Raw genomic sequence first — 26,960 nt, forward strand, 5'->3', positions numbered from 1 at the left:
GGTCCTGGGATAGAGCCCCGCACTGGTCTCCCTGCTTGGCAGGAAGCCTGCTTCTCCCTCTCCCACTGCTTGTGTTCCGTCCCTCTCTGTCAAACAAATAACATCTAAAAATAAGATTTAAAAAAAGTATACATAGGTGGTTCAGTTGGTTAAGCATCTTACTTCGGCTCAGGTCATCATCTTGGGCCCTGGAATCAAACCCCAGGACTGGCTCTCTGCTCATTGGGGAGTGGGCTTCTTCCTCTCCCTCCGTACACTCTCTCAAATTAAGAAATATACATAGAAGAGCAACTCTTAACAGTGGGTGTAAGTTTCCCTTCCCTCCAGCAAGGAAGGGACAAAACCCCCACCCAACGCCTGGGCCGTCAAATCCTATTGCACAGCATTTGAAGAGTACCTGGGCATGGGCTGTGCTGGGCCTGCGCCAACAGCAACCCCAATTCATGCTCCTAATGGCCAAATACCCTGTTTTCAGGTTTACTTAAACCTGCAGACCTACATGAGAGTAGACAACCAGGATAAGCACCTCCATAAGAAAATGCTGTAGGGCCATGAAGACCCTAGACATCCTTTGCTGGGTCTCAAGAGAGCCTAACACCAGCCTCATGGGCCTTCTTGCAAGTCCAGTGCTGAGGCACTCACCTGCCATGGAAACAAATTTTGAATGCCACTCATCTTTGCTGTAGTTTAAGAGCTAACAGACTTAAACCCATGTGCTCCAACTCAAACTTTTGATTCTAGAGTAACAGAATGCCAACATTGTTTTAGGTTTGACTGGTCAGAGAACATGCCCCTGCTGGGTGGTTTTCTTCACAGCAGCACCAAACTGCCACTGGCAAGCTCACCCTCCAAGGAGGCCATCTGTCCTCTCCACCCACAGTACACGAAACAGGACTGGTCCAGGTCACAGATGATATGTGAACCTTAGGTCTCCTCACCCCGAAATCCAACTCAAACAGGACAAAACTGAACTGTCCATTGATTTCCTTTAGGCTGTCCTCTAAGCCTAAAAAATTCTCCCGTGTTTATGTGTGTGTATATATATATATATATATATATATATATATATATATATATATATATATATAATTTTAAAAACATATTTAAACAATGAAATACTATGCAGCCATCAAAAGAAATTAAATCTTGCTATTTGCAACAATGTGGATGCAACTAGAGGGTATTATGCTGAGTGAAATAAATCAGAGAATGACAATTATCACCATCTCCCTGATAAGAGGAATCTGAGAGGCAGGGTTGGGGGGGTAGGGAAGAAAAGGTGAAACAAAATGGGATCAGAAGGGAGACAAACCATGAAACTCTTAAGCTCACAAAACAAACTCAGGGTTGCTAGGGGGAGAGTGTATGGAGAGGGTGGCTGGGTTATGGACATTGGGGAGAGTATGTGATAGATCGTTGAGTGCTGTGAAATGTGTAAGCCTGACGATTCAGACCTCTATCCCTGGGATAAATAATACATTATAGGTTAATTAAAATAATTTTAAAAAGATTTATTTTTAAGTAATTTCTATACCTAATGTGGGGCTCAAACTCACAACCTTAAAACTAAGAGCTGAATGCTCCACTAGCCAGGTGCCCCTTCTACATGTTGACTAGTCTGATCAAAACAAGTGGTTAGAGTCCATGTGGTGTTTGGATTTGGATGGCTAGGTTAAAGGATTTCTGCTCTGTAGCATCTGGGGCATTAAGTAATCCTGTTAATCTCTTGCCACAGACCTTTCATATGTCCCTTAACTTTTATTAGATGTAGAGGGGACAAAGAGTACTTAAATTAGGGACTACCGAACATAGGCTAATACCAAAGCCCTTTCTCATCAGTTTAACCTGAGGTTGTTGGAGGACTTAGAAAAAATACAAGGTCCACCCACTGGATTGGTAGTTTCCTCACTAGGCTCACTCACAGTCCCAAAGCCCCCACGGTCCACAAATTCTACTGAGTCACTGCCAATTCCAGAATCCACGCTCTCCACGGCATGCCTCAGAGGGCCTGACCAATGTGCTCCTGGCCCCTCTCCAGAACTTCTTCAGGATACCTGATATTCTCAGACCTCCTACAAGCAGGATAAGGCACAGCAGAATTCCAACAAGCCTTTCATTTCACCTTACCAGCCATTTCACCAAAACTTGTGGCCAGGATACCTGAAACCAAGTTATCAAGCACTTTAGGAGGGGTGGCGGGATGGACCTGGAGTGGCCGAGCTGGCTTTGCCATGCTCCACCTTCACTACAGTCCAGGAGAAACACTCTAGGAAGTACAAGTCTGGCACCAGAGTTTAGGACTTTTAATTTGTCCCAAAGTTGCTGAAGCAAAAACCATGATAAAACATTCTGCTTTCCTTTACACCCCCCAACGCAAAAAACAAAACTATTTGTAGGAAAAAAATGGTTTTGTACATGGGAAGAAACAATATAAATTCAAAACTTACAGATAAGGGTTAGCTCTATCACTCATCTCTTTAAAAAGTTTATATGAATATCCAGTCAAAACCAACAGGGTATCTCCCTTGAAATGTTATCTATACGAATTTCCAAGTAGACCACAGGACTGTACTGTCTTGGAATGTCCTCAGAAGGCTCTGTCATTGATCAGGTAACAGAGTAAAAACCCCAGAGTCCTTTTCTTTCAAACAGAAGAGGGAAAAACAAAGGGATGGAAGAAACTATTCAAACTTCGTCTTCTTTCCTTGTGGCTTGTGGTCTCCCCCTCCTCCTCTGCCTCCTCGGAAGCCTCCTCGCCCTATAGGAAGGCAAGACATCATTAAAGAGTAAGTTCAAAGCTGCCAGGAACCCTCCCCTCCCCAGAGTGACCAGTGAGAACCTGGAGATTGAGACAATGGACCCTGGGCTCTGGGCACATTCTTTAGTGCATGTGCCACAGTGCCCAGTATATACAAAATGAAGCCCCCCAGCCTCCTTACCTCCAAAGCCTCCCCGGCCTCTGCCACCAAATCCACCTCGGCCTCCTCTGCCACCACCTCGGCCTCCAAAGCCACCGCGGCCTCCACCGCGGCCTCCAAAGCCACCTTCACCCTTAGGCTTGGCCCAGTCCAAAGTAACTTTGTTTCCATCAATTTCACCATCTTCCATGGCCTCCTTGGCAGCTTTGGCATCTTCCTCACTGTTGAAGTCTACAAAACCAAACCTAAAAGGCCAAATGAAATTGCCCATTATAGAAGACATACTGAACAACTGCCCAGATTAACCTCACATGCTGGACACCGATCCCACAGGAAACAGATGTGATCAACAGAGAAAGACCCCAGTAATAGGAGCTACCACAGAAGGTTGAAACTGGTTTTACTGTTTGAACCTCAGAAATGTCTCACAAAACAGCAAAATATACCTCTGAGAAGACAGAAGGTAAAATAATGCTAACTGTGAATTGTCTCTTCTTCTCGTGCGAATCCATAAACTGCCACCAATCGACAGAAAGGAGCTCAATGAGAAGATCTGCCAGATGGGAGGTCTCCACTTAGCAAACACTGAACATTCCCTGCTCAGCTTACCCTTTGGAGGACCCAGTCTCCCGGTCGGTGACTATCCTTGCCCGAACAGAGCCATCAAACGACTCCTTTAATGTTTCTTCTGTGGTATCCTCAGACAGACCTTTGACAAACAAAGTTTTGGACGGCTCTACGGAAGAAAAATTGTACATTTTACCTAAAGCCACAATTCACAATAACCAGATGCTGGCTTTCAGTATGTCCAGGATGAGACTACTGGCCAAGAATGCTCATCTTAGCAGATGCAAGCCTTTCACTTAAAGGCTATTTGAAAAAAAAAGCAGGTAAAAGCAACTTAGTAAACTCGTGAATTAAAACAAAATACATCAAGCACCATCTTAAACTTACACTGATTACCACAGCAGCTGAGATCCTGTCTCAGATCCTTTATGGAAAGCAGAAGCAATGCAAACCAGACAGAGAGCTCCCTAAGCAGGAAGCTTTTTACAATGATCACACAGGGCAGTAACCAGGGGCAGATGTGTTGCTTGGAGAAGACAGCTGGATCAGAACTTGACTATCTAGAGGAATTTTCTTGAGATTTCATCAATTATTTTCTCAGATAATCAGTCATCATATCCAGTATCCTTCACTCAGCAACAAGAGATAAACAAAAATGTTCATCTCTAAATTGGACCCCAAAAAACCCCCAGAAAACAAAACACCCCAATACAGCAACACACCGAGGAGTGCTGACCCACAACACCATACCCTATTAAATATAACTCACGGCTTCTGGCATTGGGTGATCCTCTGGGTCCTTGCAACTCCAGTCTGATTGCTCTGCCCTCAATCTCCCTTTTATTACAGGAATTTAAAGCTTCTTTAGCATCTTCAAATGAAGCAAATTCTATAAATGCATACCTGAGGACAAACAAACAATACTTAGAGCAAGTCACCAAGCACATGGCTCCTATGCTGTCATCTACCACCACCAAGCCTTTTACCTTAAGGAGATACTTAAATGATGGTCTCTATACAAATCTGCGGAGCTAAGACAATTCAGCTTCCGGTAATAGCCAGGAAAAACAGTAATTTTACCCCCCTTTTTAGAGCTATGCAAGACATTCTTAGAACACATTAATGGGTAACCTAAAAATACTAGTTATTTTACCCTTTAGATTTGCCATTTTGGTTCTGGGGCACTTTAATAAAAGTTGCCTTCTCAAATACTTCCTGAAGGGTTTCTTCTGTTGCATTGTAAGAAAGGTTGCTTAAAACCAGTGTTTTTGATTCACCTACAAAACAAAACAAAACCAACAAAAAATGAAGACTCTGAAGCAATGGTCACCAAGTTTAGTCACAGCTACAATACCTTCCTCAAGAACTTCCACACCTAGGAAGAGTTAGCATACCAACGGCGACACAGGTGGACTTCCACCTATTTCTCAGACTGAGCACCAGTCATGCACTGTTTCAGTCCTGTTACCTAGAGACATAAAAGCTACTTGTCTACATCTTCCTAGATTCTAATTTATCAATGCACACTAAGCTAAAGTAAAAAGCATACACACGAATACACACGAATCTATATTCTAATGCAAAATGACTTCATACATCTCTCACTCAAAACACTGAGTTATTACAAATAGAGGCATAACTTGTTTTTCTACATCTGATTTATTAGTTAACTTAAAGTATAAAGATTTCAACCCATCAATCCCAGAATCCTATAAATTCTTACCACTCCAAGTGCTATTCTTTCCGCCTCTGTAGTCTTGACTTTGACCCTTCTCTCCAGTGTAGTACAGAGAAATAGACCGCCCGTCTATCTCTGTTCCCTGCTTTTCTTCCAAGGTTTTTTCTGCATCAGCTTCTGTCTTAAATTCAATGTAAGCAATCCTGCAACAATGGGGGGGAGGATATCACAAAGAACTCATTTTTAAAAACCATATATTTTTTTTTTTTTAAAGAAGACTATTTGACAGACCGCGAGCGTGCAAACACAAGCAGAGGTAGTGAGAGAGAAGAAGCAGGCTTCCCAACACAGGGCTCGATCCCAGGACCTTAGGACCACCACCCAAGCTGATAGCAGACACCCAATGACTGAGCCACCCAGGTGTCCCTAAAAACCGTTTTGTTTTTTTTTTTTAAGGTTTTATGAGTACAATTAAAGCATTCTTTGTTTCAAACTGAAATGTTCTCGTTTTCTGCCATGTTCTACTTTTCAATGAAAACTTTCCTCCCATACTACAAAAGGCTGCCAAGTATACCCAGAAAATTTATTCACGGTAACCCCACCTCACTGCGTAACTACTATTATTTATAAAACTAAGCACACCGCACAGTACTTTATACACGAGCTCGCCTTTTAAAATCACGGTACGGGTTAAGTATATTATCTCCACTGTACAGATAGGAAACAGAGGCACTGATTAAAGGTGAATTTGCCAAAAATCACACACCTGAGAAAGTGAGGTCAAAATTACGAAACCAGGGAAATCCAATTATTTTAATAAAACTCAACATTCCACAGACACAAAACATACCCTTTGCTCTTTCCATCCTTGCTGACTAATCTGATCTCCACAGCATCTTCAAATACTTCTTTTAATTCATCCTGAGTAACTTTGTAAGGCAGATTTTTAGCCAGAAGTGTTCTCGCATCTCGATCTAGATAAAAAAGACAAAACTGGAAACGTATGGCCTCAAAGACATTCCCTTAACCCACAAACGTCAGCTAATGGAAAAGTTCTGTACAACACGTAACCTGAGGTACAGCACACACGGCACTCTGCCAGTACGGAGACGCAGCAGTGGCAAAAACGAAATGCTGTCGTAATTCAAGCAAACCATACACGGAATACTTAGAACACAGTTTAACTAAAACAGGTGCTCAGTATTTTCTGAATTAAAAAATTATGAACATTTTAAAACAAGACAAGTGAACAGAGAAAAGGTAAAGGATACAGAAAGAGTAATTGGGAGACATAATGTAGTTCCAGTGAGGAAAAGAACCTTCTATATTAACCAATTCTTTTTTTATCGATGTCAATGCTTGCTTACCTGAGATTTGAGAATTTTTATCACCAGCAAGCAGTGGGTGTTAACTCTTGAACTCACTGAGTCCTCAAAATATAAGGAAACCAAGGGAAGAAAGCTGAACTAGTCTGGCCACTTACCTCCCGACCAGATACACACCCATTAAAAAGTTAGGAGAGAGCACTATCACGATGACCTGAAGCCTTACATACCTTTCTTACTGTCTTTTCCCTTTGGTTTTTCTAGTTTAATTTCATTGCCAAAGACTTTCAAACCAGTGAGCTCCAAAGCTTTTTCCAGGTCTTCAGCAGATTCAAAATCCACATAGCCAAACTTCCTTTAAGGTGGTAAGATGAAAAAAGTATGAGTGGGGGAAAACCCCATTAAAAAACACGAACTACAGAACACATAGTGGAGAGCAGGAACACTAATTTGAGGCGGCAAACAAACAAGTAAAAAAGCACCTACAGTGCAAGTGTGAATATGGGGAAGGGATGTGAGTTCACCTTTGACATCATAGTAACCATACTGCTCATAACAACTGATATTAAGTGTCAAAAGAACCTGTTTTAAGCACTAAGAAAATCCTATCTAAAAGCAATAACAATTATAGCTCTTCAAATCCACTACCCATTTTTTTTCTTTTTTAAAGATTTGACAGAAGGCAAGCACACATGCACAAGCATGGGGTAAAGAGGCAGAGGAAGCAGCTGACTCTCCACTGAGCAGGGAGCCCAATTCAGGACTGGATCCCAGGACCCTGGGATCATGACCAAAGGCAGACATTTAACTGACTAAGCCACTCAGGTGCCCCAATTCCAGTATTTTTAGATTATTCTAGAAACATAAGCATCAACTTATTCAGAATTTAGTGCATTACAAAATTTAAAGGAGATTTTGAAAACTTCGATTTGGGATTTTGTATTTTGATAACTAGTAACTTAATTCATTGGTGTCTTAATATTTAAAAGATTTGCAAACCCAGAAGCAATGTGGAGAACTCACTCATACTCACCTAGACACACCAATTCTGACATCCACAACAGCAAGATCATTTTTAGCAAAAAGGTCACTGATGCCTGTTTTTAATTCAGGAGCAGATTTGCTGAAGTTCAGGTTTCCAACAAAAAGATTGAATGATGTAGTTGGTTCTGTAGCTATACAAAATGTAAACTCAAAATTAGTCTATTCTATCTGCAAAGTATGGCAAGAACTTAAGCTTCCACTATGCCATTTCTACAGAGCACATCAGATATCACAATATCACATCAAGTTTCAGTATTAAGTCCCTTTGTTGTTCATCACTTGTGCTATTAGGCATCCTAACCCTCCCTAATCTCCATTCCCCAGTTACCTTCTACTTTCTGCTTCTTGGCTTCAGGAGCTGCTTTCTGTTTGGCCATTTCCTTCTTTCGTTTTCCAGGTGCTTCTTTAACAGGCTCTGGACAAGATTTCAAACAATCTGGTTACCAGTCAGTAGCCACACATAATGAAGTGCCTCCCTTTTTTTGGATAAAGTAACCTCTGTGCCCGGCGCCTGGGTGGCTCAGTGGGTTAAGTAACCTCTGTGCCCAACATGTGGCTCCAACTCATGACTCCACGGTCAAGAGCTGCAAGCTCTACCAACTGAGCCAGCCAGATGCCCCTGAAATGTCTCCTTCAAATAAAAATTTTAGGGTGTACTTCAGAATCTAACTTGAATACCTTCCTCTTCTTCCTCCTCCTCCTCCTCATCTTCCTCCTCCTCCTCCTCCTCATCTTCCTCCTCCTCCTCCTCATCATCTTCATCCTCATCATCATCCTCTTCATCTTCATCCTCAGCTGTGCTCTTGGCCTTCACAGGAACAGCTTTTGCAGGGGCTTTCTTCCCTTTAGCTGGTGTAGTCTCCATAGCTTCTTCTTCAGAGTCTGAAAGTGATGCAACTTAGTCAAAAACTCAAGAGAATTCTACCAAAACATTCTAAGTTCTAAGAAAATCTAAAGGAGGGGCGCCTCGGTGGCTCAGTGAGTTGCCTTCAGCCCAGGTCATGATCTCAGGGTCCTGGGATAGAGCCCCACATCGGGCTCTCTGCTCAGCGGGGAGCCTGCTTCCCCTTCTCTCTCTGCCTTCTGCTCTGCCTACTTGTGATCTCTCTCCCTCTGTCAAATAAATAAAATCTTAAAAAAAAAAAAGAAAGAAAGAAAGAAAGAAAGAAAATCTAAAGGAAATGTAATTCTATTAATACCACTGTGCTTAACAAATTATGGAAGGAAATTAATAGATTGGTTGGAAGCAAAATCTGCCATTATGAAAAATACAAAATGTGCCATTTTAAGCATTTTCTCAGGGGCAGGCAACCATTTTGGGTAACTTAAGTCTAGTGTACCACTAACACCCCAGAAACCCCTGGAATGGCTTTCATCTAACTCCAGCTTGTCATGGAATACACAGCATTACTACCAAACCTCACCCCAATCTATCTTACAAAAGTAGCCCAGAAACTAATGAAAAAACTCCTTACCATCTTCATCCTCATCTTCATCATCCTCCTCATCGTCTTCATCTTCTTCCTCCTCATCATCATCCTCATCATCCGAGGCAGGGGCAGCAGCAGCTGCTTTCATTACTGCTGGCTCAAATTCATCCTCATCTTCCTCATCCTCCTCATCTTCCTCGTCCTCCTCTTCACTGTCATCATCTTCTTCCTCGTCACTGTCTTCCTTCTTAGCATTCTTACCGTTCTTTGCTCCCTTGGATGGGGTGGCTGCTCCTTTCTTACCAGGGGTTGCTACCAATGCCTTGCCTGGTGTGGCTCCCTTCTTGCCAGGTGTTGCTACTGCTTTGGCAGGTGCAACGGTCTTTTTGGCTGGTGTAGCCGCTGCCTTTTTGCCAGGGGTAACAACTGCTTTCTTGGCTGGTGTGGCAACTGTGACTTTTTTTGTTGGGGAAACCATCACCTTCTTTGCTGGAGTGGTGGTAGCCTTCTTGCCTTTTTTCTGAGGAATGATAACCTGAAGAATAAATAAAACCAAACATAAGGCTGTTTCCAAACCCAGAAAGACAGCCTTGGTTTCATGAATGAGTAGTAACTTCTGGAACTGGTTCTGGCTCCACACCACATACACTGGATATATGTTAGCATGTTAAAACTACAGGGCCATGACATGGGTCCTTCCATGTGCCTGAAATCACAGCCTTCATCTTCAAGTGAAATACTCAACCATAAGGAACGCCTCTTAACAGTTAAAATATCTCATACATTATAACCCCATCTTTAAAGCAGCACAGCCTAACATGGACCTGACAACAGACTGCTTGCATCCCACCTGCCACTGTATGACAGCCTTAACTTTTTTCCTCCTCTGTAAAGGGTAACAGCACCAACCTCACATATTGTTAGAAATTATGAGTTGACAGATGTAATTTTAAGTCTTCCAAATAAAAAGCTCTACTTGTTAAGTGCTACTAAATCATTTAGAGGTCCTACAGTGGGCAGTGGTATGAAGTTCACTGGAGGCTCACTCTTAAAACCAGAAAATGAGTATCAAATATACTGGACAGTTAGCCCTTACAAAACTAATATAAAGAGTGAGCATCTTAAGCTTAATAAAAATCATTTATCTACATCTAATTGTACTACACCTAAGTTATACCTTTTGCTCACTGCCCCTTTTACTGGGTAATGTATTATCAGTAAAACCTTGATTAAACTCTACACAAGAAATCGGAGCACAAATATACTAGTTAGTTGTCTTCACAGCTGACAAAACAGTAGCCAGGAATGGTAACAGGTTAACACAGAGAGGTAGCAACCCTCAACCCACACCAAGAGGTATAGTAACCAGTTATCAAACTCAGACAATGGAATAGAGACTAAATCCCACTTGGAGGCTGGGAAAATAATTACAACAACTCTTATTATTATTATTCTGGTAAAGCTAACCTCAAACCTGAATACAAGGCACAGCCATGCCACTCACTTAACAGTTAACAGTCCAGGCTCTTTACTCATCTAGTATGTTAACAGAGTCAAACTAAATGTCACAACTTGACACAACATTAACACGAAGCCCTCCACAGTGCTCATGAAAAGGAGACTCCCACTCTTTTCTCTCAAATTCAAATACTTACCTCTATTAACAGGTCAATGAAGAGCTTGGGAAACAATCATCTCAGCAGGCCATGGATGAATGAATGTAATCTTATTTTTGTCACAATTTTCAGACATCCAATACGCCCTGTTTTAACTCCATTTCATAGTGGAACACAAATCTGCATTAAGTCACATATAATTACCTCTTCTCCACTGCTTTCATCATCATCTTCTGACATTTCCTCATCTTCACTGTCTTCTTCTACCTCTTTTGGGGGAGGAGCCATTTTCTTGGGGTCACTTTGATTTTTACCAGCCTAAAAGAGACATTCAGCACATTACAGGTACATCTCAGATCATTCATATTTTTGCCATCGTTCTGCAGAGTGAAAAGCAGTCACCTCCCTTTCTTAAAACCCTGTCTTTTCCACTGCCAGATATAAAAATTAACACAAAAACCCATTACTGAGGTCAATGTTAAAACAGAAAACTGTCAACCCTAATCCCATTATTCCTGTCAGGTTTTACAAAAACCCAAGGATGAAAAAGCAGCTACAACAAATTATGTCCCCTCTCCTTCTGCCTTCGTTAAGCACATCCGTTTTTAAAACTATACTTGCAAAATCGACCATGACCTCACGCATTAATCTAATTGAGTACTACTGGCCAATTTTAACGGCTAACAATCCATAGCCCTTCACGGGGGGGGGGGGGGGGGGGGGGGAACTACACCTGAAAAAAAGCCTCTGGTAAATTCTGGCACCGCGTCCCAGACTATCGCCTGAATCCAAATTCGGGGGAGGATCTTTTATACAACTTTAAAAAAAAAAAAAATCAGACCTCAACCTTACTACCTTCGGTCCTCCCCTCAAGTTCTTCCCCATGGTTAACAACCCCGCCCCTTCCAGGCCCGGCGGAGCCACGTGGGGATAGACCGCAGGTCACCATGTGCGCGCTGCACCGCACAGAAAGCGCAAGCAAGAGCCTCCTTCTGCAGCCCACCTCGTGTCGGCTAGACTGGCCGGGGCCGACATACCGTGGGCCGCAGAGCCTCCATCTAAAGCAATCCCACCGCTTCCCACCTCACCGCCAGGTACCCTCCGCAGACGCCGGGACACACGCGGCGCGGCCCACGTGGCGGGCCGCGCACTGGGGCACGTGCGTCAGGAGGCGGGGCCCCGCTTGGGCCCGTCGCAGGAGTTCGGCATCATCCCTCCATCCAGGGGCCCAGCGCCCCCTCCCCACTCAGTCTCGAAGTCTTTCCGCGTCGCAGCAACCACCCGCGGAACCTGCCGAAGCGCTTCACCTCGCCACCGAATAGCCAAAAGCCGCGAGACCTCCCCACTAATCGCGCGAGATTTCCCGCAGCATGGCGCCCTCGAACGCGCCTGGGACGGCGCGCAGGCCCTCCTCCTCGCGGCGCCGCGCGCGCGCTCCTCAGAAAGCAGGCCTCGACGTCCATGCTTGCGCAAGCCGTCTTCTTACCTTTGCGAGCTTCACCATGATGGCAGCTTATGCCGGCAGAGTGTGTGGCGGGCGAGTGGCGCAGAGGAGCCTAGAGGAACCCAAGCGACGTCGATGGCGGCCGCTGGTACAGAAGATCCCGGAGCACGTACGCTCGGCTGCTAGCTAGAGCTCGAGACTGAGGCGAAAGACTGAGCCTGCCCAGTAATCGCCTCTGGAAAGGCGACGACGGCGCCCTCGTGACTCCGTCTCGGCCAATCAGAGGTTGCGTCCATCCCCTGGACCAATCGGGAGAACGGCGCGGGGCGGGACGCAGGCGGGAGAGGGCGGGCCGAGGAGGGCAGGGGAGTGGGGAGGGGATTCGGCGGCGGCGCCCTGGGGGCGGGACTCGCTTTGTGTAAGGCCGGCGCGGATTGGGTAGTGGGCTCGCGGTTCCTACAGTGCCCCTCCGCGGCCTGCTCTCCCGGCGTCTGCGCCGTGGGACGGAAGATTTTGGCGCCGCTTGTTCCTGAGCCCCGGGCGGCCGGCAAGGGGTGGTTTCGGGTTCCCGAATGCGTCGAGGTCCTGTCGACTGAGGAGGCCTTGGAGATGCTGCGCGGCTCCGGCCCGCTCTCCACAGTGAGCCGTCCGGCGGCCGTGGAGAGAGCCGTTCGTCCCCCGTTTCCCCGCTGTTGAGACCGAGACCTCCGGAAACTCGGGGACCGCAAAGGTTCACAGAGCCCTCGTCGGAGGCCCACGTCAGCCCCGCCCGCCAACGAACCAGGGACCAGAAATTCCCCGTCTGCAGGTGGCTCTCTCCCGGGCCACGTGTCCAAAGCTGCCTCCGGAGAGCCGCAGATGTCTGAGCTGGTGCACAAGTAGCGTATTTAATGTCAAGTAACCTCACGCGTTAGGTATTTCCCCCAATGAGGAGCCGGCCCAGAGAGAGAACTTTCTGGTGATCGCCAGGTGTCATAACTGGGGTGGAGAGAGGAACCTGACCAAGCACAGAGCCAACCCTTTGACCACTCACAAGTTCCCTTTTTGTTATTTGAAACTAAAGCATACATTAAAATGTGACTGAATTCAGTATCACCAAATGGTGATAGGAGGACCGATAGGAATCAGTCAAAAGAACCAAAGGAAAAGTTCCCTCAATGCGGAGGCACAGAGGGTTCTTTGCGTTGTGCTTCTGCCGATTACTTTGATGGGTCACTGTGGGCAAACTTCACTCGTGCCAAATTTAACGCAGAGCACTCCTGTAGTATAGAGACTGCCTAGGACATATCCTGGGCATCCGGTACCTAAAATGTTTCTACAAAACCATGCCTGATACTTTCGGCTATGACAGTATTTCCATAATTGAACTGCTGTTCAGAATCACCTCTGGAGATTCTAATTAAAGAGGTTTGGGCTGGGGACCAGGATTTTGTATTTTAACAAGGGCCCATGGGGATTCTTGTGAGCAATCAAGTTATTTTGCAATTCTTAACTAGCATACTCCTGGGACTTGAGTGTGTAGGAAATCCACAGCTACTCATGGGGGTTCTGATCAGGGAGGAGGCTGGGGCCAGTACTGGGGTCAGCACCCTGCTTTCTGACCCGTGGAGATCCCCGGAGGAAGTTAATTTTCTGAACTCTGAGATGGGGACCAGGAGACACTTCTTGGGTTATGGGGGACAGAAAGAACAGCATGGGCCAAGGCATGGTGGAATAAGACCCTGGTGCCTTTTTTTGGTTTTTTGTTTCTGTTTTGTTTTTAAAGATTTTACTTATTTGACAGAGGGAGAGAGAACATGGGGTGGGGGGCAAGGAGAGAGGGAGAAGCAGGCTCCCTGCTAAGTAGGGAACCCAATGAGCAACTTGATCCCAGGACCCCTGGATCATGACCTGAGCAGAAAGCAGATGCTTAACGGGTAGAGCCACCCCCGGCACCCAAAGACTCTGGTATTTTCAAGCAGTTTGGCTCAGAGTAAGATTAGGGCACTCATAGGAAGAGGTTGGAGAGAGAAGCAGTAAGGCATGATTCAGTGAAAATATTCCGGAAACATTGGCACGGCTGGCTCCTTGTTCAGATCTGTTTATATCACCTCCTAAAAGGTTTTCCCCGATCCTCTTATGAAAAGTGCCACCCAGGGACTCCCTATCACATCACCCTAACTGAGTCATCTGCAGGTACATATTACTGCCTGGCATGTTTCTTGACTGTTTATTGTTTGTTTGCCCCCTCCACAGCCATGAGAACATAGGTTTTGTTCTCTGCTATATTCCTGGCACCTAAAGCATTGGCAGACACAAGTAAAGGTGAAAATTACTTATTGAATGAATGAATGAATGAATGAATGAATGAAAATGGTTTAGGTAAAAGAAGTAGTTGGGAGATCCAGTATTGTTTAATGTTCAAGTCCCTTGCTTTGGAGTCAGTCTGGGATAGAAAAGTAGTAATGCTTAACATTTATATAATGCTTTACTATGTTCCAAGCAGTATTCTGGTTTCTTTACATATTGATTCATTTACAAGAAGGTTACCTCTGTGTTACAGAACTAGGGCACAGAGAGGTAAATCAACTTGTCCAGGGTCACACAGCTAGTAAGTAGAGGAGCTAGGACCCTACTCTGTCATTCCAGGTTCTTCATCTATAAAATGGGGATCATAATAGTACCAACCTCTTGGGTCATTATGGTATTAAGTAAGATGCTGCATGTTATTTTTTGAGGGCACATAATAAGCCCTAAGCCCTGAATTAATTTTTTTGAAGATTTATTTATTGGGGCACCTGGGTGGCTCAGTTGGTTAAGTGTCTGCCTTTGGCTCAGGTCATGATCTCAGGGTCCCTGTTCAGCTCAGTGGGGAGCCAGACTCTCCCTTTCCCCCGACCTCTCCCACCCCCGGATCATGCTGTCTCACTCTATCTCTTTCTCTGTCTCTCAAAAAAATAAATAACATCTTTTAAAAAATTAAAAAATACTGGGGTGCCTGGGTGGCTCAGTGGGTTAAAGCCTCTGTCTTCAGCTCAGGTCATGATCCCAGGGTCCTGCATCGAGCCCCGCATCAGGCTCTCTGCTCGGCAGGGAACCTGCTTCCTTCTCTCTCTCTGCCTGTCTCTCTGCCTACTTGTGATCTCTGTCTGTCAAATAAATAAATAAAATCTTTAAAAAAAATAAAAAATACTTATTTTTTAGAGTACACAGGCAAATGGGGGGAGGGGTGGAGGGAGAGAGAGAATCTCAAGGAGACTCCCCACTGAGTGGGAAGCCCAATGTGGGGCTCAATCCCATGACCCTGAGATTATGACCTGAGCTGAAATAAGAGTCGGATGCTCAACTGACCGAGCCACCCAGGTCTCCCAGCCCTCAATTAATTTTTAGCCATTGTTACTATTGACAGACTTGGTGACTTGGATAAAGAGGGAGAAAGGATAACTTACTTCTATTATCTGCTGAGTGTGTATGTAAGTGGAGTGACGCTAGGAGGGATGCAGGTCTTGGGAGGCGCTAGTGAGTTCCGTGTTGGACATGCTGAGTGCAAGAGAGATACCTATTGCTTCGGGCAACTGGTCCTGCAGAGATGATCACACAGCCACAGGCTGTATGTGGACGGCCCAGAATAGCCAGAGTGAGGAGAGGAAGCAGCCCAGGCCTGGTGGGAGACATCTAGAAGTTGAAGAACGTTCAGAGGCAAAAGCAGAGCCAGGGAGGGGAGTTTAATTTTTTATTTATTTTTTTAAGATTTTATTTATTTATTTGAGAGACAGAGCACAAGCGAGGGGTAGGAGCAGAGGGAAAGGGATAAGCAGACTCCCTGCTAAGGCAGAGCTCCATCCCAGGACCCTGAGATCATGACCTGAGTCAAAGTCAAACAATTAACTGACTGAGCCACCCAGGTGCCCCAGAGAGGGTAGTTTCAGAAGCCAAGAAAAGAGAGGGTTTCAAGAAAAAGGGAAGAAAGAACAGTGTTCACTGCCATAAGAAGGTCAAATGAGGTGAGGTCCCAGAAGGTTTTCTAGATTTGGTATTGAGAAATAAGGGAGATGCTGTCAAGGCTTGTTTTCTTGTGCTGGGGTAGAAGTCACTCTCACCATGGATGGAGAGCAGTGATGCTAAGTACAGGGTCCCCTTGGAGAAAGCACCTTGGGAGAGGGAATGTTCCCTCTACTGATGCTGTCCAAGGAGGAAGATGAAATTTGGGTTAGCCTGTGGAGAAGGAGCCAGTAGAGAGAGAGTTGGAAGGTCAGAAAGAAAACAAGAGGACAGATTAAGTGAGGAAGGATTCTTTTATAGAGGTCCAGACCAATTTGAGACTAAGAGTACCTGTGTAGTTCCCAGTAAGTCTATCCCAGAATGTGGGCTGGGGGGTGGGAGTAGCAAGGCTGACCTGTCAGTCTGGCACAGTAAGTGTCTCCCAAGTGCCCAGACAGTTCCTGGTGCATGAAAGGTGCTTAATAAACATCCACTCGTTGCACAGAGTGTGGACGTCAGAATCATAGTAGCTCCCGTCTGTTGGGATAATGGGAGGTTGTCTTCCGAAGGAAAGGGACAGAGTAGGATGGGAGTTTAATGAGCACAGAATGGTAGGGGAAAAGGAGGGGACACTCTTAAATGCCCAAGGATTGAATTTAAAGGCATGCAAAGGTTGGGGTGCCTGGCTGGCTCAGTTGGTGGAGCATGAAACTCTTGATATCAGGGTTGTGAGTTTGAGTCCCATGTTGGATTTAGAGATCGCTTTAAAAAAAAATCTTAAAAAAAAAAAAAAAAAGGTATCCAAGAGAATGCAAATTGTTGTGGCAGCTATGGAAAATGATATACAGGTTTCTCAAGAAATTAAAAAACAGGGGCACCTGTGTGGTTCAGTGGTTTGAAGCCTCTGCCTTCGCCTCAGGTCATGGTCCCAGGGTCTGGGCTCTCTGCTCAGCAGGGAGCCTGCTTCCTCCTCGCTTTCTCTGCCTGCCTCTCCACCTACTTGTGATCTCTCTCTCTCTCTGTCAAATAAATAAATAAAATCTTTTAAAAAAATTAAAAAATAGAGCTACCATAGGATCCAGCAATCCACTTCTGGGTATATTTCCAGGAAATGAAAACAGGATCTTAAAAAGATATCTGCACCCCCATGATCATTGAAGCATTATTCACCATAGCCAAGATATGGAAACAACCTAATTGTCCAGCAATGGATGAATGGATAAAGAAGATGTGATACACACACACACACACACACACACACACACACACACACACACACACACAACTGGAATATTATTCAGCCAAAAGAAAGAAAGACATCCTGTCATTTGGGATGACATGGATGGACCCAGAGGTTATTATGCAAAGTGAAATAAACAAGACAAAAACAAATACTGCATGTTGTCCCTTATATGTGGAATTCAAAGAAAAGAAAAAAAAATCTTTAACTCCTAGGGGTGCCTGGGTGGCTCAGTCGTTAAGCATCTGCCTTTGGCTCAGGTCATGATCCCAGGGTCCTGGAATTGAGTCCCGCATTGGGCTCCCTGCTCAGTGGGGAGCCTGATTCTCTCACTGCTTCTGCCTGCCACTTGCACTGCCTGCTTGTGCTCTCTCTCTGACAAATAAATAAATAAAATCTTTAAAAAAAAATACCGTATTGTAGAATTGAAATTTGCTAAGAGTAGAACTTCAGCATTCTCACCAAAACAGAAGAGATAAGTGTCTGAGGTGATGGATGTGTCAATTAACTAACTGGGGGAAACCCTTCAGTGTCTACGTGTATAAAATCACCATGACACATCCACTTTAAATATCCGACAATTTTAAATGCCAATTATACCTCAAACTTGAAATTTAAAAGACAAATGCAGAGCATCTAAAAATAAATAAAAGGTAAGTAAAATGCCAGATGAAATAAATTGCTTGTAGCCCAAACCGGAAAGAGCAGACGATGCCTTTGAACAAGAGGACGTCCTTCAGGGTGGACCTCCCTTGCAAGGTCCAAATGCACTAGACCTTGGAGGAGGGGAATCTAGTGTGAATTTGCCCTAGCATCTAATGGGGGGAAACGGGAGGTTCTACCTCTCCACTCAGTGCCCTTCTGCCTCTGTGTTTCTCATCTATGAAACGAAGGCAGGAATTATTTTTCCCTTTGCCAAGGATATGGCTGAGTATTAAGAGTAAAGCCAAGATGGCTCAGATCCACAATCTCAGGGGTTCTAAATCAGAGATTCTAGAAAGTAAACCGTAGGTGGCCTACCCAAATGCCCAGAAACTTAAGTAAGTCTCCCTCCAGTGTGGTTCTTTTGCCGCCAGGATTCCAGTGCTCTCCTCTATCCCTGTACAGGGATGACCACGACAGCAGGGTCTGTAACTAGGACCACAGGGTCTACGCAGAGTAGAGTGGCAGAAGCATAGGAATTTTGTTTCCAAATCCTGCTTTTTTTTTTAATTTTCTAAAAATGACTTATTGGTTGTATTGCAAAGCACACACATGGTATAAAGTACAAATAGTTCAAAAACAGACACAGTCAATGGTCTCCTCCCTCCCTGTCCCCTGGCCACCGTGTCCCAGGATAGTGCCAGCAGCAGTCTTTCGCGTATACTTCCAGATTCAGGCACCGCGTTTGCAAATAGATATGTGCGTATTTATTATATTGAACACAAATGCTATTTACATACTGTACACTCATAGGAATATGCCCTTCTTTTTTTTCAACTAGATTTATCTCGGAACTCCACATCAACGCATGCAAAGCTGCCTCATCCTTTTTAATAGTTACAGAGCGTTGCTCATGTGGAAGGATCTTTTATTTGACTATTTGTCCTTACTTACTTCTGGGCATTGGGGTTTGTTTGCTATGTGTTTCTTCTCCAAACTGCCAGAGTCAATAAACTTTTTACACACTTTATTTTGCACATATCTAATTATACCTGTAGAATACTTAAATGGAGAACAGTGGGGTCAAAGGGTATGGTCTTTCACATCTCCATCAATGCTCCCCCAAGTGTGGCCTTTGGTTGGGGTTTCCCATGGCAGCTCCAGCCAAGGGTGATCCCCCCTGCCCTGGGTGCTGGTGCTCTCTGCTGCCATCAGAGCTCCAGGCTGAGGCTGCAATGTACATCTCTGCAGAGGAGGAGCGTTGGGGGAGGTGTGTGAGGTCACCACATCTGCTGGGGTATCGCTCTCATTTTTTCCCTGGAATTTTCATACTGGGAGTCTGACCAGCCTCTGACACCAGCCCATGGCCTCCATCTGGTACTGTCTTGTAGAGCCACTGGCCACCTCTTCTCCCTGCTGCCAGCCCTGTTGTCACCCCCCACTATGGACTGCATCTTTCTGCACTGAGGGGCCCACTCTGGGCCCCCTAGGGCACCTCTGCACCCTTGAGACCCAGCCGGCCACAGTGGGCCTCACACCAGCATGGTCCCACAGCCCACTGGAGAAAGTCTATGCATCTTCAGACTCCAGTTCCCAGATCCAGATTTCCAGGAACCAATGCCTCAGTAAGGCTCCAACCAGCAAAGAAAAATCGCCTCAGGTATCTAAAACAGAGGGAGTTTGAAGCAAGGAGTTGGTTGACAGAATTGCCCAGAATTGCTGGGAAGCCAAGTGGGGCATAAGGCACAGGCAGAAAGATGCCTCCACCCTCAGACTGTGGTCCCATGGAAGGCTGGTCCACTGAAAGGCCATGGTGGAGGGACTGGGGGCTGCTTCTGGGGCAGCTACCTAGAGCAGAAGGTCGGAGCTCTGGGCAGGGGGAGGGGTAGGAAGGATGGGAGGCAGCCATGGGCACCCCACTGGCCTTGAGAGGAATTCACAGCCTCAACTCCAGGGCGCCCAGCTTGCCTGAGCCCAGAGGCCTTGGGTGTCTGCCTTTGTCCTCTCTCACAGCCCAGAGCCAGCCCTCAGCTCCCCACCGCACCAGTGGCCAGGCCTGTCCCCCAGGAGAGAAATCCTGAATGACAACCATCCTTCTCCCAGCAGGGGCCCAGAAAGTCTTCCCTGAGCTCCCAGGGAAGGATGGCTCTCACTCCCACCTCCCCAGCACCTAACCAGCCTCTTCTCTCCAGGGGCTCCTCCTTTTCCCCTCCTTTCCCTCTGGACTGTTACCCTACCCTCTACTTCACAGAGGAAAACAGACCTCCCCAGGGCACTCTTCCAGCCTGATTTACACCTAGCCAAGTCCCTAGCTCCCCTTCAAGGATCCAGGGAAGCTGGAATCATTTCTAAAACCACACCCTTTCTCCTGAGCCCTCCCCTCCACTCCTGGGGGCCCACCACAGTGCTCTTCCTCAGCCACCCCTACCATTTCAACACCTCCTCTCTTCTATCACCCTTTACGGGAGCAAGCTTCTGGAATCCTTGAGAGAAGTTGCATCAGTCACTCTCAGACCCTACAGGGGTGTCCAGATCCTCGCTCTGGGGGACCCCACACACCCCCTTGGTTGCTAGCCCAAAGGGCACTTCAGATCTTATCTTTCTGGACCTCTCTGCAGCTTCTTTCTCTTGACCACATCATCTCCTCTGCCTCCCTCCTCCTCTTTTTCATCCTCTCCTGGGATCACCTCCGCGTCCCCATGGCCTCAGCTCCCTTCTGTGGGTAGCCCCACCTCTTGCACAACTCCGTCATCACGGTTCCACCCCCCAGTGGACGACGACCATCTGATGGTGCCCAAACCAGGGTCTTTCCAGGAGCAACTTCCTCCTGGGCTCCAGACTCCTTAGCCATTTGGCCTACCAGTCATCACCTTTTGGTGTCCTATAAATCTCCAAATGTAGAGTGCCACACACTGAAGTCAGTTTTCCCTACATGCTGAACTGCAGTCTTTCATAGCTCAGACAAGGGGACACAGCCAGCAGCCCCTGCTCTCACCCCCCTCCCGACCTTCCCGGCCAAGAGGCAGACATGTGGTCGACCAGACCCTCTCCCTCATCTCCAGGAGCTGATGCCCCCCAAGGCCTGGCCTTCAGGGGTCTTTGGAATCAGTCCACATGCTTCCCACAGCTTCTCTCTCTTCAAGCCCCATCACTTCCTCCCTGACACCAGTCTTGCCCCATATCTTGATCTATCTGTACAGTAGCCACCTCGCTTTTTTAATCAACAGATACAAATACATTCTTCTTATTAAAAGATTCCAATGACTTCTCATAGGCAGCAGGATAAAATCCAGTGCCTTAGCCCACCACTGAAAACATGGGATCAGTAATACTGATATTACTTTTGCCTCAGGCTCCACTATGGCTGGTACGGCACTGTTACTGATCCCATCTTTATTTAAAATGAGGTATTTTGGAGGTGCCTGGGTGGCTCAGTAGATTAAGTGTCCAACTCTTGGTCTCAGCTCAGATCTTGATCTCAGGGTGGTGAGTTCAAGTCCCAAGTTGGGCCCCAGGCTGGGCGTGGAGCTTACTTAAAAATAAAACTTTTTAAAATAAATTGATATTTCATTCACGTATTTTCTTTAAAAAAAAAAGTGTTGGTGAGGACATGGAGAAACAGGCACCCTTGTACACTATTGGTGGAAATGTAAAATGGTGCAGCTGCTATGGAAAACAGTGTGATGATTCCTGAAAAAATTAAAATAGAGGGGTGCCTGGGTGGCTCAGTCGGTTAAGCATCTGCCTTCAGCTCAGGTCAGGATTCCAGAGTCCTGGGATTGAGCCCTGTATCAGGCTCCCTGCTTGGTGGAGAACCTGCTTCTCCTTCTCCCTCTGCCTACCACTCCCCTGCTTGTGCGCGCTCTCTCTCTCTCTTTTTCTCTCCCCATCAAATAAATAAAATGTTTTTAAAAAATTAAAATAGAAGGGCGCCTGGGTGGCTCAGTGGTTAAAGCCTCTGCCTTCAGCTCGGGTCATGATCCTGGGGTCTTGGGATCGAGCCCTGCATCGGGCTCTCTGCTTGTCAGGGAGCCTGCTTCCTCCTCTCTCTCTGTCTGCCTGCCTCTCTGCCTACTTGTGATCTCTATCTGTCAAGTGAATAAATAAAATCTTAAAAAAAAATTAAAATAGGGACGCCTGGGTGGCTCAGTTGGTTAAGCAGCTGCCTTCGGCTCAGGTCATGATCCCAGCATCCTGGGATCGAGTCCCACATCGGGCTCCTTGCTTGGTGGGGAGCCTGCTTCTCCCTCTGCCTCTGCCTGCCATTCTGTCTGCCTGTGCTTGCTCTCTCTCCCTCTCTCTCTGACAAAAAAAAAAAAAAAAAAAAAAAAAAAATTAAAATAGAATTACCATATGACCCAGCAATACCACTTCTGGGTATATATCCAAAAGAATTGAAACAGGGTCTCAAAGACATTTGCACACTCTTGCTCAATAACCATGTCTGGCTATCATTCACAAGAGCCAAAAGGTCCCAAATGTCCATGAACAAGTGAACGGATGGGGCACTTGGGTGGCTTAGTCGGTTAAGTGTCTGACTGCTTAAGTGTCTCATTCCAGCTCAGGTCATAATCTCAGGGTCATGGGATCATGCCCCAAGTCAGGGGTCCCCACTCAGTGGAGAGTTTGTTTCTGCCCCTCCTCCTGCTCATGCTCTCTCTATCTCAAATAAATGTTTAAAAAAAAGTTTCAAGTGAATGGATAAACAAAATGTGGTATATACACACACACATATATGTACATATACATATATATAGTGGAATATTATTGAGGCTCTAAAAAAGAAAGGAAATTCTAACCCATGCTACAACGTGATGAGTGTTGGAGACATTATGTTAAATGAAATAGGAGAGTCAGAAAAAGATAAATACTGTATGTTTTCACTTACATGATTTATCCAGAGTAAACTCATAGAATCAGAAAATAGCAGGGCCATTGCCAAAAGCTGGGAGGTGGGGGGGAATGAAGAGTTATTGTTTGAGATGCACACAGGGTGCCTGGGTAGCTCAATCTTCAAACATTTGCCTTCAGCTCAGGTCACAATCTCAGAGTCCTGGGATTGAGCCCCACATCGGCTCCATGGGGAGCCTGCTTCTCCCTCTCCCACTCCCCCTGCTTGTGTTCCCTCTCTTGCTCTCTCTATATATGTCAAATAGATAAACAAAATCTTTAAAGACTTACTCAATCAGAGAAAGACAATTATCATATGATCTCCCTGATTTGAGGAAGTGGAGAAGCAACATGGGAGGTTTGGGGGGGGTAGGAAAAGAATAAATGAAACAAGACGGGATCAGGAGGGAGACAAACCATAAGAGACTCTCAATCTCACAAAAAAACTGAGGGTTGTTGAGGGGAGGAGGGGAGGAAGAGGGTGGTGGGGTTATGGACATTGGGGAGGGTATGTGCTATGGTGAGTGCTGTGAAGTATGTAAACCTGGCGATTCACAGACCTGTACCCCTGGGGCTAATAATATATTTTATGTTAATAAAAAAATAAAAAATTTTTAAAAATAAAATTAAAAAAGACTTACTGTTTGATAAGTATAGAATTTCAGTTTGGCAAGATGCAAAACTTCCAGAGCTTGGTTGTACAACAAGTCAATATACTTAACACTACTGAACCGTACAATTAATGTTTAAAATCGTAAATTCTATTTCATGTTTATTTTACCACAATTTTTAAAAAGATAATTTAATTTTTTATTATTTGTTGAAGATTTTACTTATTTATTTGAGACAGAGAAAGAGTGAGAAAGAGCATGAGAGGGGAGAGGGTCAGAGGGAGAAGCAGGCTCCCCAATGAGCCAGGCGCCTGATGCGGGATTTGATTCCAGGACCCTGGGGTCATGATCTGAGCTGAAGGCAGTCGCTTAACCAACTGAGCCACCCAGGTGCCTTAAAAAGATAATTTGATTTTTTAAATAAGAAACCAAAAAATATAAAAAGGATAGATGGTAAAATGTGTCTCTTGCACTCCCATTTCCCAAATTTCCTGGTTCCTATTCCTCTATCCTGCACAGGTAACTACTTAAGCCATCTAGAAAATCTCTACCGCTAGCATCATACTCAATGGTGAAAGACTGAAAGCTTTTTCCGCTTAAGAGAAACAAGACAAGGATGTCTACTCTCACCACTTCTATCAACATGGTATTGGAGTTTCGATCCAAGGTAATAGGGGTGAGAAAAGCATCTGATTTGAAAAGGAAGAAGTAAAACTACCTCTACTTGCAGATGATATTATGTGATATATAGAAAATCCAACAGGATTTCCCCCAAAACTATTAGAGCTAACGAAAACTTCAGCAAGATTATAAGATGTAAGTGAGCAAAAATCCATTTTATTTCTGTAAAATAGCAATGAACAATCAGAAGTGGAATTACAGGGGCGCCTGGGTGGCTCAATGGGTTAAGCCGCCGCCTTCGGCTCAGGTCATGATCTCAGGGTCCTGGGATCGAGTCCCACATCGGGCTCTCTGCTCCGCAGGGAGCCTGCTTCCCTCTCTCTCTCTCTCTCTCTCTCTGCCTGCCTCTCTGTCTACTTGTGATCTCTCTCTGTCAAATAAATAAATAAAATCTTAAAAAAAAAAAAGTGGAATTACAGTGGCACCTGGGTGGCTCAGTGGGTTAAAACCTCTGCCTTCGGCTCAGGTCATGATCCCAGAGTCCTGGGATCGAGCCCCACGTTGGGCTCTCTGCTCACCGGGGAGCCTGCTTCTTCCTCTCTCTCTCTCTCTCTGCCTGCCTCTCTGCCTACTTGTGATCTTTGTCAAATAAATAAATAAATCTTAAAAAAAAAAAAAAAGAAACCCTGTGTTTATTGATTAGAAGACTTAGTTTTATTAAGATGGCAATACTTCCCAAACTGATAGACAGATTCAATGTAATCCCTACCAAAATGCCAGCTATTAAAAAAAAGTTCCAGTTATTTTTGCAGAAATTGACAAGTGGATCCCCAAATTCATGTGAACATTCGAGACCCAGAATAAGCCCCAAAAGTCTGGGAAAAGAACAAAGTTGGAGGACACACTTTCTTACAACAAAACTTACCCCCAAAGCTGTGATAATCAAGACTGTGTGGTGCTGGCATCAAGATAGACACATAGATCAATGGAACAGATTGGCAACTCCCAAAATAAACCCATGCATTTATGGTCAATTGTTCTTGACAAAGGTGCCAAGACAACTCGGTGGGGAAACAAAAGGCGGAGGGACAATGGGACATCCAAGGGCAAAAGAGTGAGACTGGAACCTGCTTCACACCATTTATAAAAATGGATCAAAGAGCTAAAACTATCAAACTCTTACAAGAAAGCACAGACATAAGTCTTTCTGATCTTAGAGGAGGCAATGATTTCCTAGATATAACACCAAAGGTATAAGCAACAAAAAAAGAAATAGATACACTGGGCTTCAGCAAAATTTAAAAAAGAGAATCTCGGGGCGCCTGGCTGGATCAGTCCGAGGAGCATGCGATTCTTGATCTCAGGATCATGAGTTCAAGCCTCACATTGGGTGTAGAGATTACTTAAAAAAATAAAAAGGTATTTATCTATGACACAACATAGATGAACTTTGAAAACGTGATGTTGAAAGAAGCCAGATACAAAATACCACATATTTTATGATGCCATTTATATGAAATATCCAAAAATCAGCATATCTTTTTTTAAAGATTTATCTACCTATTTTTAGAGAGAGAGAGTGAAAGCATGTATGAGCTGGAGGAGAAATAAAGGGGGAGGGAGAGAGACAATCGTAAGCAGACTTCCCACTAAGCAGGAAGCCCAGCACAAGTCTAGATCCCGCGACCCCAAGATCATGACCTAAGCCAAAACCAAAAGTTGGACACTCAACCAACTGAGGCACTGAGGTTACCTATCAAATCTTTTTTTTTTTAAACCTGTATTTATTGAAGTAAACTCTATACCCAACATGGGGTTCAAACTCACAACACCCAGGTCAAGAGGTACATGATCTCCCAACTGAGTCAGCCAGGTACCCCCAAAATCAATAAAGACAAAAAGGAGATTAGTGGTTTCTAGGGACTAGGAGAAGGGGGAAACGGGGAGTGACTATTAATGGGAATGAGATCTCTTTATGAGGTCATGAAAACATTCTACAAGTAGATAGTTGTGATGTGAATACACACACACACACACACACACACACAAACAAAAACAAACAGACAACAAACTATATGCTTTAAAAGGGTGAATATTATGGTATGTGAATTATATCACAGTAAAAAAAAATTCCACATAAAAACACATTAAATTTTGGGGCACATGGGTGGCTCCTTTGGTTGAGTGATTGCCTTTGGCTCAGGTCATGATCCTGGAATCCCAGGATGAGTCCTGCATTGGGCTTCCTGCTCAGCAGGGGGTCTGCTTCTCTGACCCTCCATGCTCTCAAGCTTTCTCTCTCAAATAAATAAATAAAATCTTAAAAAAAAAAAAAATAGGGGAGCCTGGGTGGCTCAGTGGGTTAAAGCCTCTGCTTTCGGCTCAGGCCATGATCCCAGGGTCATGGGATCGAGCCCCGCATCGGCCTCTCTGCTCAGCGGGGAGCCTGCTTCCTCCTCTCTCTCTGCCTGCTTCTCTGCCTACTTGTGATCTCTGTCTGTCAAATAAATAAATAAAATCTTAAAAAAAAAATACATGAACCTTCAAGGAGAACTATAGCTCTCACTGGACCAGGACTGTATTGTTTGCCAACCGACAATGGGAGCTAAACCAGAAGGGAGCTTGGCAAACGTGGAAGTCCTGTTGACTCCCTTCACAATATATCTAGAATCCTAACCCTCCTCACCACGTTGACACTCCCATGACAGTAAAATCTACTCTCAGCCCCCCAACTCTGCTCTCCAGCCCCACTGGCTTTCTGTGAAATCTCCAGACTCACCTAGACACACTCTTGTTTCCTGGTTCAGGTCTGGTTCCTCTTTGTCTGGGGACATGAGCGTGAGCCTTTGATTCATGTTGACTTGGCTGAGATCACCAGCATCTCCAGAGCTCCCACGGGGTGCTGAGCCTAGCTTGGTGCCTGGCAGAGCGGGAGCTCAACAAATGTTTCTGGAATGATTTAGAGTTAGGAAGA

General features: G+C 45.2%; 2 protein-coding genes and 3 non-coding genes across 9 annotated transcripts in view; all 5 read right to left on the reverse strand.

Annotated features, from left to right (window-relative positions):
* Window positions 1-2,288: 2,288 nt before the first annotated feature.
* Window positions 2,289-12,236, reverse strand: NCL (nucleolin). Of its 2 annotated transcripts, none has more exons than XM_047721316.1 (14): window positions 12,065-12,236; window positions 10,783-10,896; window positions 9,008-9,497; window positions 8,211-8,414; window positions 7,861-7,947; window positions 7,522-7,663; window positions 6,719-6,843; window positions 6,014-6,137; window positions 5,209-5,366; window positions 4,639-4,762; window positions 4,255-4,388; window positions 3,528-3,654; window positions 2,940-3,163; window positions 2,289-2,758 (listed from the first exon to the last, which is right to left on the reverse strand). In XM_047721316.1, exons 1-14 carry the CDS (start codon window positions 12,080-12,082, stop codon window positions 2,682-2,684), a joined length of 2,148 nt encoding a protein of 715 aa, XP_047577272.1. In that variant the 5' UTR covers window positions 12,083-12,236; the 3' UTR covers window positions 2,289-2,681. The 2 variants fall into 2 exon arrangements, with proteins under 2 accessions (XP_047577272.1, XP_047577271.1); XM_047721315.1 differs by having other exon boundaries at window positions 2,932-3,163.
* Window positions 3,337-3,471, reverse strand: LOC125096642 (small nucleolar RNA SNORA75). The gene has a single exon (XR_007126308.1). It is a non-coding gene; the product is annotated as a small nucleolar RNA SNORA75 (small nucleolar RNA).
* LOC125096654 (small nucleolar RNA SNORD20) lies at window positions 4,026-4,106 on the reverse strand. Its single transcript, XR_007126317.1, has one exon. It is a non-coding gene; the product is annotated as a small nucleolar RNA SNORD20 (small nucleolar RNA).
* On the reverse strand, window positions 7,750-7,818 carry LOC125096651 (small nucleolar RNA SNORD82). The gene has a single exon (XR_007126314.1). It is a non-coding gene; the product is annotated as a small nucleolar RNA SNORD82 (small nucleolar RNA).
* The window catches only part of LOC125095193 (proline-rich protein 36-like), a 39,406-nt gene continuing 24,650 nt past the window's right edge, over window positions 12,205-26,960 (reverse strand). For all 4 annotated transcript variants that reach the window (XM_047721320.1, XM_047721317.1, XM_047721318.1 and 1 more), the window contains one exon: window positions 12,205-12,889. In XM_047721320.1, coding sequence (XP_047577276.1) covers window positions 12,205-12,889 — 685 coding nt within the window. The remainder of the gene's footprint in view (window positions 12,890-26,960) is intronic.

The sequence above is a fragment of the Lutra lutra genome, chromosome 3 (assembly GCF_902655055.1).
Source record: "Lutra lutra chromosome 3, mLutLut1.2, whole genome shotgun sequence".
In the NCBI taxonomy this organism is placed as follows: Eukaryota; Metazoa; Chordata; class Mammalia; order Carnivora; family Mustelidae; genus Lutra; species Lutra lutra.